Source organism: Notolabrus celidotus, chromosome 9 (genome assembly GCF_009762535.1).
Source record: "Notolabrus celidotus isolate fNotCel1 chromosome 9, fNotCel1.pri, whole genome shotgun sequence".
In the NCBI taxonomy this organism is placed as follows: Eukaryota; Metazoa; Chordata; class Actinopteri; order Labriformes; family Labridae; genus Notolabrus; species Notolabrus celidotus.
Genome location: NC_048280.1, coordinates 8,690,780 through 8,711,054, shown reverse-complemented (window position 1 = coordinate 8,711,054; position 20,275 = coordinate 8,690,780). Strand labels below are relative to the sequence as shown.

At 38.9% G+C, this 20,275-nt stretch overlaps 1 protein-coding gene and 1 long non-coding RNA gene across 4 annotated transcripts; one reads left to right on the top strand and one right to left on the bottom strand.

Annotated features, from left to right (window-relative positions):
* Nucleotides 1–1,607: 1,607 nt before the first annotated feature.
* Nucleotides 1,608–18,513, bottom strand: LOC117819620 (protein shortage in chiasmata 1 ortholog). 3 transcript variants are annotated; one of them, XM_034693079.1, is made up of 28 exons: nt 18,366–18,513; nt 17,771–17,846; nt 17,549–17,678; nt 17,080–17,170; nt 16,793–16,977; nt 16,521–16,695; nt 16,279–16,384; nt 16,051–16,192; nt 15,868–15,969; nt 15,544–15,676; nt 15,182–15,276; nt 13,758–14,003; nt 12,763–13,260; nt 11,803–12,006; nt 11,471–11,665; nt 11,260–11,352; nt 10,293–10,474; nt 10,088–10,160; nt 9,528–9,597; nt 7,890–8,065; nt 7,692–7,797; nt 5,534–5,645; nt 5,146–5,267; nt 4,825–4,912; nt 4,568–4,699; nt 4,304–4,453; nt 2,299–3,046; nt 1,608–1,747 (listed from the first exon to the last, which is right to left on the bottom strand). In XM_034693079.1, coding segments are annotated over exons 1-28 (4,518 nt in total). In that variant the 5' UTR covers nt 18,368–18,513; the 3' UTR covers nt 1,608–1,661. The 3 variants fall into 3 exon arrangements, with proteins under 3 accessions (XP_034548970.1, XP_034548972.1, XP_034548971.1); XM_034693081.1 differs by having other exon boundaries at nt 16,521–16,683; nt 18,366–18,493; XM_034693080.1 differs by having other exon boundaries at nt 12,763–13,254; nt 18,366–18,477.
* Nucleotides 4,810–9,163, top strand: LOC117819629. Its single transcript, XR_004632574.1, has 2 exons — nt 4,810–4,935; nt 9,002–9,163. It is a non-coding gene; the product is annotated as an uncharacterized LOC117819629 (long non-coding RNA).
* Nucleotides 18,514–20,275: the final 1,762 nt, after the last annotated feature.

Below are 20,275 nucleotides of genomic sequence, written 5' to 3'. Positions count from 1 at the left end.
TGATTGCCTTGACTGTACAGTGAAAAATGATTTGCTCCATCTTTCAGGTTGATTTTTAACATGAACACAGAATAACAGCACTTGGTGATTAAGTATTAATTGTAGGCTTTATTTGAATAGTGCCTTTTCTTGATCACCTCGTCAGATCAACCCGTTTCAAAGCTGGTTATTGTGTCAAAATGCACTTGTGTCACTTGTGTAAGGATTCATTTCATATACTGTATATATGTATGTGATTTAAAGCAGCACAAGTCTAAGTAAACAAACGTACCCTTTGGTCAGAGAGAACCCTGCTCTGTTGTTTGTAGAGGATGAGGAAGCACACAGGTGAAACAGTAAACGGCTGCTGCGATTACAGATAACAGCTGTGTGACCTAGTCAAGCCGAAAAGATGGCTTTGGTTTAAACAGCCTGTTAATTCCCACAATATCTCTCCTGCTCCATTCAGTCCAGAGCTGAAGTATAGTAGGGGGTAATTACTGCACCATTACGCTGCTGTTTACCTAACCTTCATTCAGGGACTCCTTTTACCATCCTGCAACCAGAGCTTTTGTTCCCGAGCCATAAAAAACAAAACATTTAGTCTGCGTCTTTGTTTGTCCACTGCTTGTTCGACCACTGAGGCCAGACAGAGAAAGAGAGAGAGTGAGAGAGAGGGGTTTTTTTTTTAAAAAAAGGAAGAAAACTGGCGGGTATTGATGGTGGCCAGTCAGTGCTGGATGTGTCTGTCCAGAGACTGGGGGAGGCTTGGAGTCGATGTCCCCGGGGGTCGTCTTTGTCTGGGGATCATTCCTGGGGGAGCTGGCTTCACTCTGCTGGCTTGAGAAGATAAGCACTCTCTCCACATGCTGAGAGACGATGATAAGGGGATTGCTTCACTAAATGAAAAAAAAAAAAGAAATAGCCCCACCATTGGAGCTGCTAAAATGAGAGGTGTTATCAGTTTGGCTGGGAAAAGACCCTCGATCCCGACTCCTCCAGCCATAAATCACAGCTTGTTTTTCACCACTGAGCATGCTCCATGTGGGGGGGAACCAAAACAAAAGCTAGATGTGCACATGGTTGTAATCTAGATGCTTTTTATTATTCATAGGTACAACATAAACACATAATAAACTGTTTATAAGACATTTTTATGTAGTAGTCAGCAGAAACATCATATTTAAGTGTCAAGTAGTGAGCAGAATTTTATAGCTGTGAATAGGTTCAAGGAGGAGGACAATTATAAAAAGAATTGATTAAGAATAGTTCTGAATTTTCTCATGGAAATGAGTCTAAAATCAATTCATATAAAACTGTATTAAATGTGTTTTTTAAATATTACTGAAATAAGATGATAATTCTAATTAAAAAACAATTATATAATTTTTTCAGGAGCTGATACACTATACTTTAATTATTTTCTGCAAGAAATAAAGGAAAAAGAGGAATAGTCAAAACACTGTTGATGGTTAAATGTCAAATTTAAAAATACAGACATTTTCAAAAGCTTGTAGTAATATAGCAATAGAGTGTTTTTGCAGCCAAACTTACATGCTTATATCATCTGAATCAAAACTTTGAAGTTAAACTTGAATATTGTAATAAATAACTGGAAGTTAACAAACTCTGAGCACACAGCTTTCTCCATGTTTACTAACAGAACACAGGAACTAAATACTCTAAAATAATTTCAGCCTTGTCTGTCCGTCACTTCTGCCAGGAACATTCTCATAGCTCAACCGTCCCTTCTTCAGTGGAGTCAACACTGCATGAAACAAAACAAACACACGCACACAGATATCTCAATTAGTAGATGAAGCATTAGAGTCCAAAACAGGCTGATTCAGATGTTTTAGCATATAAAAGTCTAATTATGAAAAGGTAAAAAAAGACAATGACTTTTCTTCTCACTTAGTCCATCTCCTAATACAACTTTCTCCCAAAGAGTTTGAGCTCTCGATGGCTATTTCAAAGATTTCTTGAGGTAAAGCCTGGTGTTGGCTTTGTAAATGATAAACCCATGTACAGTAAAATACAGCATAAAGTAGTTTATCCTTTAAGATACAGATGCATTAACTGATAATAAAGGCGACTGGTCAATCAATCAATCAGTCAATCAATCAATCAATCAATCAATCAATCAAGGTATAACTCATCAAAAAAAGTTGCCAAACTTGAGTCTATGAAACCATAGTTTCCACCAAAGGTGGATGTCAAGGTGTCTTGGTTGACTTCTTTTCTACAGTCTGTGAGCACCAATCAATCCTCAAACCAGTAAAAACCTCAAAAGACAACATGATGGGTAAAACCACTCACCTGTCCCAACCAAACCTGCCACCTCCCCGCTCCTCTTCCTCTCTTGTCCTAACCAACATTTGGAGCCGTAGTTAGCTGACACTGTCGTCGTCTCTCTGCTGTTGCTGCTTTGATCTCGACCCCACATCGTCACTTCTGCAGGGGGGCTTGGATCAGACAACGTGCAGTGGCTACCTGGATGCTGGAAGTCACTGCAGACTGTTGAGTTCCTGGTCGTGTGACCAGCAGCTGGTTGCTGCTGGAATGGACTGAAAGTTAGCATGGAGTCCAGCTTGAAAGGACTATCAGGCTTTGTTGGAGTCCACTCAGTGCTTATCCTTTCTACAGCTTTCCCCACAGCTCCAGCTCTGCCTCTCCAGCTAGAAAACTCCACCTCCTTCCTGCCTCTGTCCTCCTCTCTCCATGGGTCTCTGTTGGTCCAGCTCCTCATGGGATGAAAGTCTGGGCTGCTGATGGAGGAACTCAGGTCAAGTCTGAAATCTGTGTTGCCATCCTGAACCATGGAGTCTGGTTCACAGAAGCTGCAGTCTTCTCCAAACGAAAAGCTGGTGTTGCTACGGGGAAGTTCAAACTGGGGGTTGATGGGAGTTTCTGCTGGTGGCTCAGTGGTTATGTGCTCAGATCTAGTGGTGATCCAGGGGCTGTTTGGGGGTCGGGTGTGTTGTTTTTTTTCAGTGGTGACTTTTTGAGACTCAGGCTGGTTTGAGTCTGCAGTTGTTGTATACAGGGAGGAGGTGTCACTGAACAGCTGAAACAAGGAAGAGAGGAAGGGTTCATTCAGCTTTCCTTATTCAAAATCAGTTATACTTATTATGTGTCTGTGTTAAGAATTTTGAATTAATCTTAATGTGTCCATCCTGGATTATTGTCTGTGTAAATACTTGATTCTGATTGGTCAAAACCCAATAACAACAGCAAATTAAAGCCGCAAGCTGCGATGAACGGGCCCTCGCACACCTGCAACCACCACCTCATGTGAGCCACAGCCTGATATAAGCCACCACATGATGATTTGGTGAGATTTCAGGCATTTCAAAGTCCCCAAAAATCCATTTCCTGTTTATGGTGAGACATTTGCGTTTGATGCAATGCCTGAAAGTCTGCCACGCCCACAATTTTAGTCGGAACTGACTGCCTCTAATAACTTTGAATCTTCTACGTGTCTACTACAGAATGTGCGTGGTTTGGACTTGATCGGAGAAAAGGCCTTGGGCAAGATCTCTTAAATACATACCCTTTTTGGGCGCCATTCTTCATATTCAAAGCTAGGTGGCGCTCTTCCTGTTGAGTTTCGGATATGTGTGTAAGAGGCTTTTTTGTGCGTTCTGGTGCTATGAATAAGTATGTCCAAAATAGTGCACGTAGCTCAAAAAAAAATCTTTTGGGAGGGGTTTTTGAAAATTCTAGGGGGCGCTACTTAGCACATTTTTGAGATTTTTTTGCAAGATTCAAAAAATCACAACTTTTTTCACCAGGCCTGATGAGTGTGCAAAATTTTGCGCGCTTTCGTGCATGTTGAAGGCTCCAAAAATGATAATTCCTCTGGTTTCAAGAGGGCCTTTGCCAACCTTGTCAGTGCTCAGGCCCTTATAATCCTCAAGAACAAAAGCTTCACCAGGGACGACCTCATCACACACGGCATATCAAATCAACCCTTGTAGAGGAATCCATAACTTTTCACCTCTGCCTTTTACCACTGAGGTAAAACCTAAGTTTTCATTAGCTTTCTAGTCTTGAGAACCGGGAAATAAGAAGTTTTATTGCTTATTTAGCTTATCATCCGGACAACCAAACAGTACGCTTACACAAGAAATTTAGATGTCACATCAAAGTACCAGAAATAAATAATGATAAACTGATGTACAACTTTTTTTTGCTTTGTTAATTAAGCCTGACATTCAGATTATTTAGCAGCTGACTTAAAATGTACTTTAACATCAAGGATTTAAAAAAACTACCTGTAGTGTGGGATATGTTTGAATGTAGTGAAAATATCTCTTCTCACCTTGAGTACTTTATGTGGTACCTCAGGGAGCAGCTCCTGCAGCTGCGTCAGAGAGGCCCTGAGGAGCCACTGGAAAGACGGAGCTCTGCTCAGCATTAACTGACTGACCAGAGGGTTGATACACGGGAACTGAAATAAACATTTTTCCTCCTGGAGAAGAAGTAAATCAAATGTTAACACATGAATGAAAAGCTGAAGTCAGAGCCACAGAAGGAACTTATCTCAAGGCAAAGATCAGTCTTTGTAAAGCTAAGGATAAATCACCTTTGAGGGGAGCACAGTCAGCCAGTCTCTGTCCAGGTAGTTGACAGGGTCCCTGTCACTGGCCATCAGGCTGTGGAAGCAGATTTGGCTGATCCATTTAGCTACCTCCACCACCTTAGACACAATCAGCACCTGACAAGGACAGCAGAAAACTGAACCTGGCAAAACTTCAGTACAGTTCTTGAGTGAATGCCCTGAGTTATTTGAAAAAAAGGAAACGATTGAAGGCAGATAATTAAATTCTGTTTGTGTTTTACCTTCACATCTAGATCATCTGACTTCATGCTGAACAACACCAGAGAGGAATACACCAACACCAAGTTGTTGAAGGCTTCACTAGAAAGTCTACGTGGACAGAAACACTTATGGTGAGCCTGTGTGTATACAAAATATGTGTCTGTTTTCTGCATTGTTGTATTTATGTTTGTTTGTATTTGTGTGTGTTTATGTGTGTGTGTGTGTTTTTGTGTTTGTGTTTGTGTACGTGGGTGTGTGTGTGTGTGTGTGTGTGTGTGTGTGTGTGTGTGTGTGTGTGTGTGTGTGTGTGTGTGTGTGTGTGTGTGTGTGTGTTTACTGACCCTCCTCCCTGGAAGTCGGGGCAGTGCAGGATGAGCCAACAGCAGTCATATTGCAGAGACAGAGCTGTCAGTCTCATTACTACTCGCTCACTGGCATGCTCCTGACATAGTTCATCCCCCTCCTGCATACACACAACAACAACAACATACACACGCGCACACACACACACACACGCACACACACACACACAAGCACTGAGTTGCAGAAACTGAATTAAGTATAAGTCACTGCTGTCCGGACAGAGATAATACTTTTGCAGCATTTCTGTGCAATACCCAAGAAGCTTGGTAAAGGGAGATAAGAACACGAGGAACTTCATTGCGTGCTTGTGTTAATGCTTTTGTGTGTCCTTTAAAGGATGCAGCAGGTGCTTTTGTCTCCTGGTACCTGAACGATGATGGCGGTGCTTTCATTCACTGTGATCACGGCGTACTGATGGGTCCCTCCGAGCATCTGCAAGGAGGGACAGAGGCTCCTCTCCAGAACAGTTATATTAAACCTACAGCACAGCACACACACACACACACACACACACACAGAGAGAGAGAGAGAGAGACCTTTCGAGCACCATATGGTATTTTTACGATAGCTTATCATCAGAGGCAAGTTGTGGTGGCGACACATTTTTATAAAGCAGGACTGATTTATGCTTAAAATGCTGTCTAAACAAATATACTTTCTGGAGGGAAGTGTGTAAAGGCTCTGGCAGTGTTTGTTAACGAGCCAATTAATCACTATAGTTACCCAAACCCAGGCGTTCTTGTGTCAGCCTTGTTGTTTTGGTACTGAACTCAAAAGTTTCTAGCTTTCAGGAAACAAAATAAAAAAAGTTTACAGTGAGAGGACAGGGCCATGGACTTTGAATGCATATCAATTAATGCATTAACAGTATAGTGTCCTAAAGAAACAAATTAGTGGGGCGCCGTTGGTCTAGCGGTCTAAGCACGCACCCCATATACAGAGGCTATAGCCTTCGTCACAGAGGTTGCTGCAGGAAACTGCAGTTCATCGAGGATCCGCTTGAGGCTGGCTCCGGAAGTACCGGAAATCACATACACACCAATTAAAAAAAGACAATCTTTACAGCAGAAATAAACATGTTTACAGCCTGGTACAAAAAACGAGTGTAGCCTGGATAGCTCATTTCTTGATTGGCACACACTGTGGGGGGGGGGGGATTTTTTTCTAACGCGGCAATTTGGAAGATATTGAGATTACGAGTCTGCCAATGAGAGGCACAGCTGACTTGACTGACAGGCGGGAACAGGGTGTAAAATTAACACCCACACAGCGCCAATAGCAGGTAAAAAATTTATTTGGCGTGTAAAAAAAAAAACACACCCGCCAGTGGCTGATGGAATATTTTGTATCGCACATGAGGTTTTGTTTTCGCCTGTTTCTGCCGACTGTCAGGCTATGTTGACCCTCACTGCGCGCTGTACATGTGTTGTGATTTGTTGCGTCGGGAACGGCGTGACGTCAGCTACTGGCATTCTATTCATTCCCTTTGCTTGAAGAAGCACGGCGTGAAGAGCGTTTCGGGGAAGATGTAGTGACACATTCCCGGCGTGAAGCCACCACAAACAAAAAGGATAAACAAAGAGGCAGGAGAAGATCAAGTTAAAGACGTTCCTGTTAAAGCTGTGAGACAGATTTTTGGCTCACTCAGTCAACGTAAAAGGTTTCACTTTTGAATATTTCTAATACATGATGATGCAGCAGTCACCTTGAAATGAAGTCTAGCCTAATAAAATAGCAATAATCTAAATGTATCTGTACATAACTGTATTCTTTAAGTGATGCTTAAGTTGGATTTTAATAATAAATATGTATGGTAATTATTTTAAATCAAATTAGGCCTGATTTTTTTATTTGGCCCGTGAAAAATATTTTGGGCCGCTAAATTTTTGGAGGTCACTAGCCAATGGCAGATGAGGTAAAAAGTTAATTTTACGCCTTTGGCGGGAACACTGTAGCTGTTGGCTTGGAGGCTCAAAGCCCGCCTCTTTACGCCACAATCACTCGACAGCATCAATATGGCTCCTGATGACGATTGGCCTCAAAACAGCTCTTCAGGAACAGATGGGTGACGTTACAGATACTACGTCCATATTTTATACAGTCTATGGTCCTCCCCACATTTCCTGTCTCTCCTCAGCTGTCCTGTCCATTAATGGTGAAAATGCCCAAAAATATATATAAAAGAAAGAAAAAGGAACAAATCGACTAAAACAAAAAGGGAGAAACTATCAGGAACTATTTAAACATTTTGATCAGACCTAGTAAGATTAAAAAAGTGTGTTGGGAAATTGAGTACCAATCAAACAGCCGATTTATTTTAAAAGGTATAACAACTTCAACAATAAATTCATAATGCGAGTTTGCCAAAAAGAAAATAAATCTGAACCCATCTACTCGTACAATGATGACAATATCTGTATCTCATCATCACCCACTGTGTGTTTTTTTGTCTAATTCCAGCACTACAAAGTACAAACTCAATCCCAGTTATTTTCTTTTTTTAAGGCTGCATGTGGAAACATACCCTGACTCTAGCATCTGCAGCAGCAGTGGACAGTCGAGAAGCCCTTCAGTCACAAATAACACATACGGCACATTGTCGTCCAGGCACCACGAGGCTTCCCCTGTCTCTGTTTGGAAGAACATTCACATTTAGTGGAAACAACCCGGTCCCACAACACTGCACTGTAAAGAGAGTAAAGTGTATTTGTTGGCAGCATACCAGTGTGGGAGATGATTGCATTAAAAGTGAGGTGATTGACCCCCCTCTCTCTGCACACTGTTGCCCACGGGGATTGGCCGGGGTGATCGTACTCCACCACCAGAGAGAAACACTTCCAGGGGAAATCAGGGCCCACGTGCTGCTCACACACCACCACACACACACAGTTGCACATGCTGGCGGGACAGGATGGGAGTGTGAAAATAACACTTTGTTAATCGTAGCACAGCAGCTTGTAATATTTCCTTTACCGCAACAAACCACATGGACCACCATTCACTCTGCTACAACAAGAAACTCCCGCAACTTTGATATTATGCAAGGCCTTATGGGAAAGAAGTATATGTCTTGTTTTTTTAAGCACAACCATATTGTTTTATCAGCTGGATGTCTATTTAATAGTTCCAACATTTTTGAATGATAACCAAAAATTCAGCTGCTGGTTGTTAAACACTGAATCTCAAGAAGAATATTCTTCTCCATCTCATATTCTACCCATCTTTTTACTGGATTATCCTTAAAGAGATGAAGACTTCTAAAGACTGTATAAACCAGATTACTAGTGGTTTTTTTTTTGTTATTTAAGTTTTTATTGACTTCATCACATGAAACGCCAACAATATAAATGGTACGTCCACATTGAAGGGCATATACTGGAAATGTATGCCACAGCCAATTTTTGGTCAAAAGACCCTTTCTAGAAAAACAAATACAAAAAACAGACAAAACATTTACAAAAATAAAAATAAGAAATAACCCTGCCCCCCCCAAACAAACAAACAAACAAACAAACAAATAAACAAACAAAAATAAATACACTAAAAAGCAGCAGTAAGTGAATACACACTGTCTAATAATGTATATTTAAATTCATCTACACACCTGTGAACACATTCTGACAGTATATACAGAGCTTGGGTAGATAAGCCCCGCCCCCTAAGTACATTGTATCATCTCTAGGCTGTTTCATGTTTCATCCACCATTGAAGTAAGAAATGCTTTCCATAGTTGGCTAGTTTTGCTATGTGCGCTATTTCGTCTGGCAATCATGCTTTCAAATGCAGTTTACCAGTGTTTTTAATGAACCCACATACTTTCTATTCTGTCCACAGGGGGGCGCCAAGATCCACAAAAACGAGCAATCCTGACAGTTACTTTTGATTCAACATTTTGCTTGATATTATCAGATATTTGGTGAAATAATTTAGATATGATCTTTTATTCTTTTGGTCCAAACAATTCAAGCGCAAAATATTAAAAAATTGCTACAAGTATCAACATCATTGTGAAAACGTTTTGTTTTACCTACTACAAAATGTTATTGTATTTTGCTCCCGTGATCCAGTCTGAATCCTCCCCTCTTCTTGGATCATGATATTCTGACTTTTTTTTTTTTTAAATCAAAGTCATCCCGGGCCTACTCAAATGTTGTAAGAGAACAGAAGACTGTCTTTTAATTTTGTTTTATAGAAATATTTTTTTTTTTGCTTTTTAACAACTAATTATCAAGAATAGATCCAATCCAGTAGCTTTAATCTAATCAGATTATTTTGAACAACTGGGCCCAGGATGCTATCATTAAGAATATGCTGAAGCACACCGTATGTGTATGTTAGCCATGAACAACTACAGTTGTACCTGCTGATGACGCTGGCACCATTCAGTTTCGTCTTGTTCTCTTCAGGACAAACTGCAGTTACAGCCTCACCTGAGACAAAAAAACAACACATCATCAAGCTGTATCATGATCATGCATTTGTTTTAATTCTCTAGTAAATTTTACAAACTTGATTTTAGCTCATGATCAGTATGCTCCTGATGCAAAAATACAAATCTAAATTTTGCAATGAATTGACTTTTGTTTGTATTTACTCAGACTGATTGTTCAACATAGATATTAAGTTTATTATAGTATGTGGAAGCTAATGGGCATATTAATAAATAAAGAAATAAAGAGTATATAGTCTGGGAAAATGTCCAGTAAAAATATCAGGTAATTCAATTTTCTTCTTCCTATTTTTTTCTTCTTCTAAGACTTTATACTTTTGACTCTGTTTCTTATTTAACAGCCTTAGCTTTAAGTTAATTTCAAATTTAAAAACTTTCAGTATTCATGTATTTGTTTTCTGTTGCACATGTATTTGCATTAATGACGATCTGCATCTGATAAGTAGCACTGTTGATCAAGAGTTGCTCACCAGTAACTTGGCTCAAGCAGTTGATGATTACAGATCTGTTTTCATCAGAGTCAACTGATATCATGACAAGAACCTGAAGAGGACAAATCAACCAGGGAAACACATCACAGAGAATGCTAAAATGAGAAGTGGAAGGTAAGCTTTCATAAACACATAATAAGTAATAGTAATGTATGTAGCCTTTTTTATTTTTTCTAACACTGACCTTTTCTAGGATTTTCTGTCCCTTCCTGCTGTGCAGCCTTTCAGCCAGCAGCTGCTGCAGCTCCAGCAGTTTAAAGTTGGGCTCCTGTTTTTTGTGACTGAGATGGAGGAGGATCTGCAGCCTCTTGAGCAGCTGCTGCAGACTCTGCTCTGCACGCGCCTCAGCTGCCTGGGTCAGGTAGGCTTTAGCACAGGCAAAGAGGTCGACATATAACACACAGTATTATATTAGACAGTTTTACACCGTTATCAAAAGACTCACTAATGGATCGCAATCATGATACTAAGTCTCATTTAAATTCTTACTGTAAGCAATGGGACTTTAAAGCTGCTGTTGGTAGTAGGGATTTAAACATCAGTTCGGAGAGAGATTTCGAATCTCAACACTATCCCTCCCCTCTTTGCTGATGTAACACCACTCACAAAAGTTTGTTGTGCGCGTTCTATGATAAAGTAGTGGCTTCCCAACTAATCAGGGTGACGTAGTGAGGCCGCCACTCGACCAATCAGGACAGAGGGTCAGGGAGTAGCTCTGACTGGTCCGTGATAACAGGAAAGAGGGGAATAATAACATTGCTTGATACAAAGGCATTGAAAAACACAGAGATATCATAATCTCAAATTCCGTCATTTACAGATGTAGATGGGTATTATGACCTTTTCTCCAAACCCAGCTGGAAAAAGGTAACGTTTTTTTACACCATTCCTACCAACAGCAGCTTTAAGGGTCACCGCATTTGTTGCCTGAGTTAAACAAAGTGTATTCCCATGGTGTCTCGCTTTTAACCCTTATTTTATTTTGTTAGAATTCAACCCCATGACAGTTGTGTTGTTGTTAAAGTCACATCTAACACAACCACACCAACATTGTTCATAAAAAAACTTTAAAAAAAAATGATGAGTAAGGATGTTATTTTCTGTTTTGATTGCTAAAATCCAAGAATAAAAGGCTTCAATGTCAGCTGTACCCAGTGCAGTGCTAAGGTCACACTTCAGAAGCAGCTCCTTGAATGTCACCAGCACATGAATCAAAGCCGCCTGGTTGAATAGCAGGTCCTGATCTACAAACAACACAAACCCAGCAGCATAGATCTACTCAGTCAATGCATCAGTGATACAATATTTAGTGACACAGTTTTACATATATATGTTTCTGCATTATGTAAAGACACACTGTACCTCTGAACAGCTCTGTGCTCTGTGCATGAGTCCTGCCGAGTGCTTTCTCCTGCTGTCTGAGGAGGAAGTGTGTTTGGTCGGGGGCCAGGCAGCTGAAGTCTCCCCACGCTGGGATGTTGAGGCCCTGCTGCCTGGCCGAGCTCAAAAATGGTTCAGCAAAGGCCAGCAGCTGGAAGAAGGCGTGCTGTTGGCTATCTGTACATAAGAGAAAGAGAGAACATACACTTTGAGAAGAAGTTCAGAAATGATGTCTTCTCTGACTTTTTTTCAGGTTGGAGACTGTTGGACAATGTTCTGGTATTCTAAAACAATGTTCTGTCTTAGTGTGATACCTGTAGCTTGGACTTGTACTACTCTGCTCTCCTGACTGACAGGCTGACTGATGAGTTGGCCTGTCAACTGAAAGGGAGCTCTCTGCTCTCTGGAAGCATTTCCTAACACAGCACTGCGCATGTACGTTGATCTCTTGTCTGATCCCTCCATGTCATCTGGAAGAGGCTGAAGATCAGGTGGGGATTGTTTCTCCGCCTTTAGTGCTGATAAAACAAAGAGGAGGTGGGATTATTAAGAAGTGCAACATGAATGAGTACAAATATATTGAGCACAATAAGGTGAAGAATGTTTACTTTTTGGAAAGTCCAATTCACAAATTAAGTCATAAAAGCAAAGGGCGAGAAGTCAGTTTGTACTGCAGAGTGATTATTTACTTCCATTGTTTCCTCAATTTATCCTTTAGTCGTTCAGTAACTTGATGAATCAATTATAAAAAACAATACTCAATATGAGTGCTCTATTAGTACTAACTGTTTAAGCTCTGTGTTATCATTTTCATGAGAATTATGAACCACAGCAACCCAAATAAAATGAATGCATTAATACATAAACAATTAATGACTTTCTGCATGTAGTGCTTAAATTCCTATTATGGCCACAAGATGGCGCCAAGACTTAAAGTGTAACTCAAACCACTCAAGTAATAAATTCAGTGAAGGTTGTGAATCCATATTTGTTTCACATAAAGGAAATAGAAAGTTCAGATATATTTCTACTTAATGAGCTGAATCCGATGAAAATAAATTTGAAAGATAACAATTTTTATATAAATATATCTGGCAAATATAATCTTTGAAAACACTGTTTTCTGCGGCACCCATGCTGTTAAAAGTGACAAATTATAAAAGTGCATTTAAAGAAGATGATTGAAATTATCTTCAAGCTTTACAATATGCAGATAGTAACTGCTTGATCTTTTCATTGTAATCATGTCATCCAGAGGAGCTTCATCAGTCTACCTGGAGCGCAGACTGAGGTCTGAGCTTCCGCAGCTGCTAAAGATTTCAGCTGAAACCTCAGCATCATGAAGGTGGACAGAGGGTCTACGTCCTTCTCTGGGGGACGCCTTTCACCCAGCAGACCTCTGTGATCCTCTCTGATGTCCAGTCTGGAGGATGCAGCCTGCTGAGGAGTGAGGGGTCTCTGTTCTGTCTTCCTGACATCTCTACCAGCTCTGATGATCCCCTTATCAGCAGAAGGCAGGGCTGAAACTTCTGCAATCTTCTCAGGTGAAACTTTGTCTTTGATATTGTTCAAAGCGGCAGATTGAATGTACTTGTTGTCTTTGTTGACAGGGTCCATCAGGGAGATGCTCTGAGGTGCATAAGCAAATGTCAGTTTTTGTATAGGGGTGTTGTTTGCAGTAACTTTAGAGTCATGAGTAGTAGTTTCTGATTTCTCCAGGTGAGGTAACTGAGTTTTGTTTGTTGGATTCATCAGGATGGATTGGTCTGTGACTGAAACCAGAGATGAGATGATTGGTTAGAAATCTGCTGCAGCGATCTAAAAAACTTTCTAAAACAGTAAAGCAGGTTTGCAGTTAATGCAAAAAAGCAATACAAACTTACTTTTTAGGCTGCGATTGGTTTCATTGTTTATCCCCCAATAACTGTCTGATCAATGAACTAGTAATGACTCAATAAAATAACTTAAAATATCACAAACACTCCAAAAAAACTCATGAATTTAGCAACATTTTAGTTCCAGACTTGGTAAGATATTAAAAACAATAAGACCATGGAATCGTTGGAGGAAAATTGGAAATCAATTTGATTCAGGGACCTGAAATAAAACTGATTTTTTTTGTAAGCATTTCTATTTTTATGCAATCAGATGAAATCAAAAAATCTTCACTTCATATTGCTACTATACCCTCTCACAAACCACACACATTTGATGCAACTTTTGCATTCACTTCTGCATCCAAAGGAAGATTCAGGAAGTTATTACTCACACTCCATATGCTCTGTTGGCAGTTTTTTGAAGTCTTCCATCTCCCTCTGCTCTGTGGAGGGGAGCTCGGTCTGCATCCTCTCCATAAACTCAATGTTGCTGCATACATTTTTGTGTAAGGCTCTCGTTCTGTTCTCCAACTGCGGTTTGTCTCCACAGCCAACAACATTTAGATTTTCTAACTTGATGACTCTCAAGGCTTCAGACAGAGGCTGGAAATCAGCAGGTGGTGCATGATGTTGGGGCTCTGCAGGAAATAAAGCAGATAAGATTTATGTTCATTAACTTTGTAGATTTGATTGCAGCAATGGTCTTTAAATCTAGCTGGATCTACCAACAGTGTTATTATTAGAAATTGATAACTATGCCAAATTTGAAAACACCGATCTCGTTGATCAGAAATAATCTGATGAATTCAACAAAACTTTAAATAATGTACTTAATCATATACATAAAGATAATAAAGCAACAAAACTAAACAACGATCATCCTTAAGAGTCAATAAGATTCAGCTACATAATCATGTCTTCTACTTGTTGAAGCAGCACTTTTTACAGTCAAATGGTAAAAATAATAGTGACAAGAGCAGAGTTTTAATTCCATCAAGATCCAAAACATCAATATCAAACAAATGCTACTATGATCAAGTCAAGTCAAGTCAAATTTTATTTATTTAGCACATTTTAAAACAACCGCCATTGACCGTTGAAGTGCTGTACAAGCTTATTAACACAATCAATAAAAACAGATAGTAAAAAAATTCATAATAATAATAATAATAATTTAAAAGAGTAGCTATTAAAAACACAATAGATGGTACAAGAAAAAAAATAAAAAAGCCACAATAAATAAAAGCTAGATAAATATCTGAAAGCTTATCGTTCTGTTTTTACTCTATGAAATTCAAGTCTCATGTCTACAAAGTCAGGACAAACAGCAACATCTGGTGGACATATTGTGTATTGTTGTTCTTTTGTTGTACCTGTTTATTTTGTAGAACACTTTGGTTAACTTTGGTTGTTTTAAATGTAAAGGTGACTTGACCTGACTAACAGGACTCCTGTTTTGCAAATATGAAGGCTCTACTGTGCAAAAACACAGTGTGTTAAATACGTTTATTCAGAATCACTTCATTGATTTGTTTCTACTTGTATTATTTGTGATGAAGTCCTTGAAGAAGAAGAGCTAAGTGATCTGGTTAAACTTCAGATTCATGTGCTATTAAGCGGCCTTCATAGGAAGGAACAGCTCCTAGTCTCTGTTTCCAGTTCTCCTTACCCAACCACAGATTTTCTCTCAGTCAGAATATAATGAGATAATTAATTCATGTGAATGCAGCTTAATACACAATATCTGTCTGTTATGTTGAAAAAAAATGTTGAGCTTTGGAATAAAAGACTATTGTAAAAGTAAACTTGTAGTTACCTGCCAACAGAAAGCCCACCACAAAGGTTGGATGTTTCTCTGCTTTCCAAAGTGCCGTCTCCATGTGTCTCCGAGTTTCCTCTGACACCAAAGAACTACAAAACAACCACTAATGTAACAACAGTCTCTCTTATGTGATGAGGATTAATGATTTTCATATGCAGAAGAACGATTTTGCATACATTTGGTGTAGTGTCTGCAATCATATGTATTTAGTTCTTTTATACAGGGCTTGTTAACTGTCAGAGCAATTCTCACCTTTTTTTGTTCAGTAATTATGAAATTTGTTAAAATAAACTTAACCTCATCTGGATAATTGATATCCTTGCAGTTTGACCTCATAGTGACCTGATATCACCCACCATTTGGAGAGCGGGGACAGCTCTTCTCTCTGGAGTTCACATGTGGACAGACAGAACCTAGTTTGACTGGTTTGGTCAGGAGTCGAGGTCAGAGTCATGTCCAGTTCAAGTTCAGTGGGGAGCGTCAAACGTCCTGAAAGGAAGATGACGTTTAAGCAGGAAACGGAAAAAGACTTGAAAAGGTGAGTAGAAGTAGTAAGTGGTGGAATTGTCAGACAAACACTTTGATAGATATTTGAGTGAAAACAAACCAGCTGAAGAAGAATATATTTCTGTTCAAATAAAAAACAAAATATAGTTTATATTATCTGTCTGTAACTTTACCATCCAGCTTTGACTCCACCAGGCCTCCAGTCATCTTGCTTAACTCATCTGGTTTTTCATATTGGGAAATATCCACTGATACTGGTGCACCTGACAGGAAAACTGTACAAAAAATGTGACTTGACATTATGAGTTCACTTTCTATGCTTTTTTAAAATCCAAAATGTATCACTCAGTCATCACCTTTATGAAGCACCTCCAGGACTGAAAGCTGCTCATCCAGCTGTTCAGGGTGCACATTCATATGACCACAAACATCTGAAAAATTGGTGCAGTGTTCTCTGCTCAGATTCAGTGTGTCCACTACAGTTGGCAACAGCAGAGACTACAGAAATAAGGAAACAAAAATAGTAATAATAGAATAAGAATAATGTCACACATACGAATGTGTCATCCATAGTGTCCACTCACCTCTTCCTGCATCAATGACTCTTTACCGAACTCCTCATGAATGTTTGCACGCATCTGAACGTCACTTGTGTTTACATCAGGAGGTATTTCATAGGGTGCACAATGTCTGAAAGAATTATAATCCAAAAAGTTTGAATATAACAAACTAGCTTAAAATAGTCAAACACACAATTTAAGAAATATGTATCTACTTTTAATCTGTAGATATCAAGATGCAACAACAACTCAGCAATCACTATAACCTGAATATGGTGTCCTCAGAGATAGGCTGTCCCGTTGAGCTCAGCAGAGGGTCAGCCACAGGCAGCGTCCTCAGTCGGGACAGTATGGCTTTCAGTGTGGGTAGATGTCTCCTAAAGTGTGGCAGGTAATCAACAAGCAGGAAGTCTTCCGGCAGGACAAGATCTGTGTCACAAACTATTTTTGTGAGGAACAGTATCACAGTTAAAACTCAGTATGAGGGCATGTTGACATTAATCCAGATAATCTGTCCCTCATGAAAGGGTGAAGTTACCTTTGTCATTTTCAGGTTTCATCTGGTCTGTAGCGCACTTGTTAAATGATTCCTGGCACAGATCAGCGATCTGTAACTCTTTCAAAAGGCAAACATCATCCTGGTCTAGATCTGTCAGTGAGTCAGGATGAGAGCTGGGTATCACCTCTAAATCCCCTCTCACCTCACTCAGAGCCACATTCAATCTAGAATATTACAAAACTTTGGGTCAAAACTAATGTGAACTTTCTGTTCAATGAAAACATATCAAAATCTCAAATGATAGACAGTGATTCATATCAAACAACCTTTCTAGTGCATTCACTGGTTGCATTTGTACTCTCAGGTCATCCAGCACAGAACCACTGACGAAGAGCCTGCAGGTGGAGATCACTTTTCCTAGTACAAAAAAAGAGGCCCAAGATGTTAACTTTTGTCTTCTACAAACACTGGTTAACAATTAATGTAAAATGTTCAATCATAACCATAGTAATGATGATAATTGTTGTCTGTTTTTGGTGCTTTCCTTTGCAATAGGCTGAGGGGTACAAACATTGGTGGAGTTGAAATGCGAGGTGTTTGCATCAACAGCTGTACTTTTACAAAGCAAACAAAATTTGAAGGTCCAGTTGAAACACCAGAGAGGTCTAATAGCTGAGTTTTTTCCCCTTATTTTCAATAGCACACAATGACACACCAAATATGTCAAATTTAGTTTCATGTTAAACCATTTAATGTATTGGCTGTTACATCTCATGAAGTAACCCTCTTGTTTACCTCTGATCCACGGTGTCCTGTAGGTGACTTCAGGCAGTTTGCCACTGTGAGGATACAGATCACTGCTACTGGCGAAGTAAGGAGTTGGTAATGCCAGTAAATTCATCATTATTTTATGACTGGTGTTGATCTGAAATGAAGACAGAGAGGGAGGAGAAAGAGACAGACAGGTCAACATGTGTAGTGATAATATTCTGAGGTAAAATTATGACATATACTCACCTCAAAAACATATTCGATAGCTTCGTATCTGTTTGCAGAGAATATTTTACCAGAAAAACAGCTGTCGTTTTCTGACCTGTAATCATTGAAAGAAAAATACAAAAACAAATAAGTATGTCTTCAGTGAGTGTTTTCAATCAGTTTCTTGATTGCAACCTGGCACAGATGTTTCACCAGGAATCTTTGATAAAAAAAAAAAAAAAAAAAACACCTAAAATAAGTGTATCTATGACAAGAGGTGAAAAAAAATCCTGTGATACAAAAATATTATCATCAATATGGTAAATTATGCAGCATGAAAACTGCATGAAATTCGTTTATTACAATCGAAATATGAATTATTTAAGGGGGAACTGATTTTACAAACTTTTAAATAAACCAAACACTCAGATAGATGAATCCTCAGTCATGAGTTGTCTCGATATTACTGTTTAACAACATTGTTAGCTTGTTCAAAACACGTTAACTGAGCTAACTCTAACACATTAACTAGCTAACATGTCGTATTAGCTAACCTGTTTAATTCGACCTGTAGTTTGAATTCATCTTAAATAAACTTCATTAGTTAGACAGTGATGCTTAGAATCAAACTTACATAATGATAAAGCTCGAGTTTGTGTTCTTCACCGGCAAAGTGTAGACGAGGGTCTTAAAACTATGTTTATTCAGGTTTTTTTAAAAAAGAATAAATGGTCTGTACTGTAATGGGCACGCATGCGCAGTGAGATGTTTCACTTTACCATGCAGAGCATCACAGATTGAAAACAAACAAGCAAACAACAAAAATACTATTATTTCAAAGTCAAATCCCCAAACAAATTTGTACATATACAGTTGTGCTCATAAGTTTACATACCCTGGCAGGATTTATGATTTCTTGGGTAGTTTCTGTCATTGTCATTATTATTTATGATGTAAAAAGAGTAAACACAGTTGTTTGACAATAAATGGCTTCACCTAACCACTAACCATGAGTGACAATAACGTTTTTCTCGTATCATTCATATTCTCTGAAAAATGCCCCCCAAAAATTACAAATTCTGCCAGGGTATGTAAACTTTTGAGCACAACTGTATATAAATAAGTAGCATGCTTTTATTCTGTCTGGTATTCATATAACAAACTTACTTCATACCACTGATTATATATGATCGTGTATTAAAACAAGATAGTAAGGATAACCAATTTTCAATTCAATTTGCTTTATTGGCATGAACAGAGACATGTTGTTGCCAAAGCACATAAAATTTATACACATATATATATTCATTACATATAACCACTCTTTAAGAAAGAATACACAGAAAACAGCTGTTTTAGACTTATCTCTCTGCACAACCTTCAGGAAATCAGGGTTACTTCATTGTACGCTTTCCCCCACAAGGGGGCGCTATTCACTACACCATCAGGACATAATGCAGAGCTGAAACCTGGTGCAGTGGTAGGAAGGCTTTGGCTTTGTACCAAAGGTACTGAAACTATACTGTGTAAATGCTCCAGTAAATACAAACGTCATGCAATCTAACCCTTAAATAAGTGAAAATATGTAGGATGTTATCATTCATATTTAATTAAAATGTGTAAAGTAAAAGTATTTATTGTGCAGTAAAATGGCCCTGTCAATATTCATCTTATATGTTTTAAGATTGACATTACTCTTATATTTATTAGGCACATTGCATTTTACAGCTTTTGGTGTTTCAGCTTGTGTAGTGTTTTTTAAGTCGAAGAGGAATACTTCATTTTGCAGGATATCATGAATAAAATACACGTTTTTAACAGAGAGTATGACTGTCATCTAAAAAAGGGCCATAGCTGTCTGACACAAATATTGGAATAAAAATTGAAATATTTAGCTTCACGAGGGGCTTGATGAGTTGTAATCATACGTATTATTTAGAGGAAAAATTGTTTATGTAACCGTTGAGAGGTGATCCAAAGTGAAAGACAGATGTCCTAAAACAAAGCTTTAACACAGCGGTTGAAGATTTGTGGCTCAGTTTCTATAAAAGCTGGAGGAGACAGTCACAGTGTGTCACGGTTGATCTTTCTTACTTTCATGAAGCAGTGTTCCTCTCCTCTGTGTGCCTGTAAATCTCGTCACGGGACGTCTTAAGTTAACAAACTCTTGAAGGTCAGTGTGCATTTGGGTTTTGCAAGTTTCTCATTGAGGTGACAAAAAGAATATAAATCTGTCTTGATGTTGGTGCACTGACAAGGCTGCAGTTCAAGGCTTAGACATCACCTGTGACATTTCACTGTGTGTGTTTCTAACTTTGGTACAGTAAAACCTTTCACACTGGGGTGACAACCTGTAAAATATTCACAGTGACAGGAAACTAAGAACTGAGCAATAACTAAGTCTGGATGTGTTCTCTCTTTGCACATTAGTGTGGTGAGTCACAGGTGCCAGTAACCTAAGCTGCGGCTAGAATATAAGAAAGAAAAATACTTAAAATAGAGAACGATATAAAATGTGACATTTTGTTCTGTAAAGTGCAACAT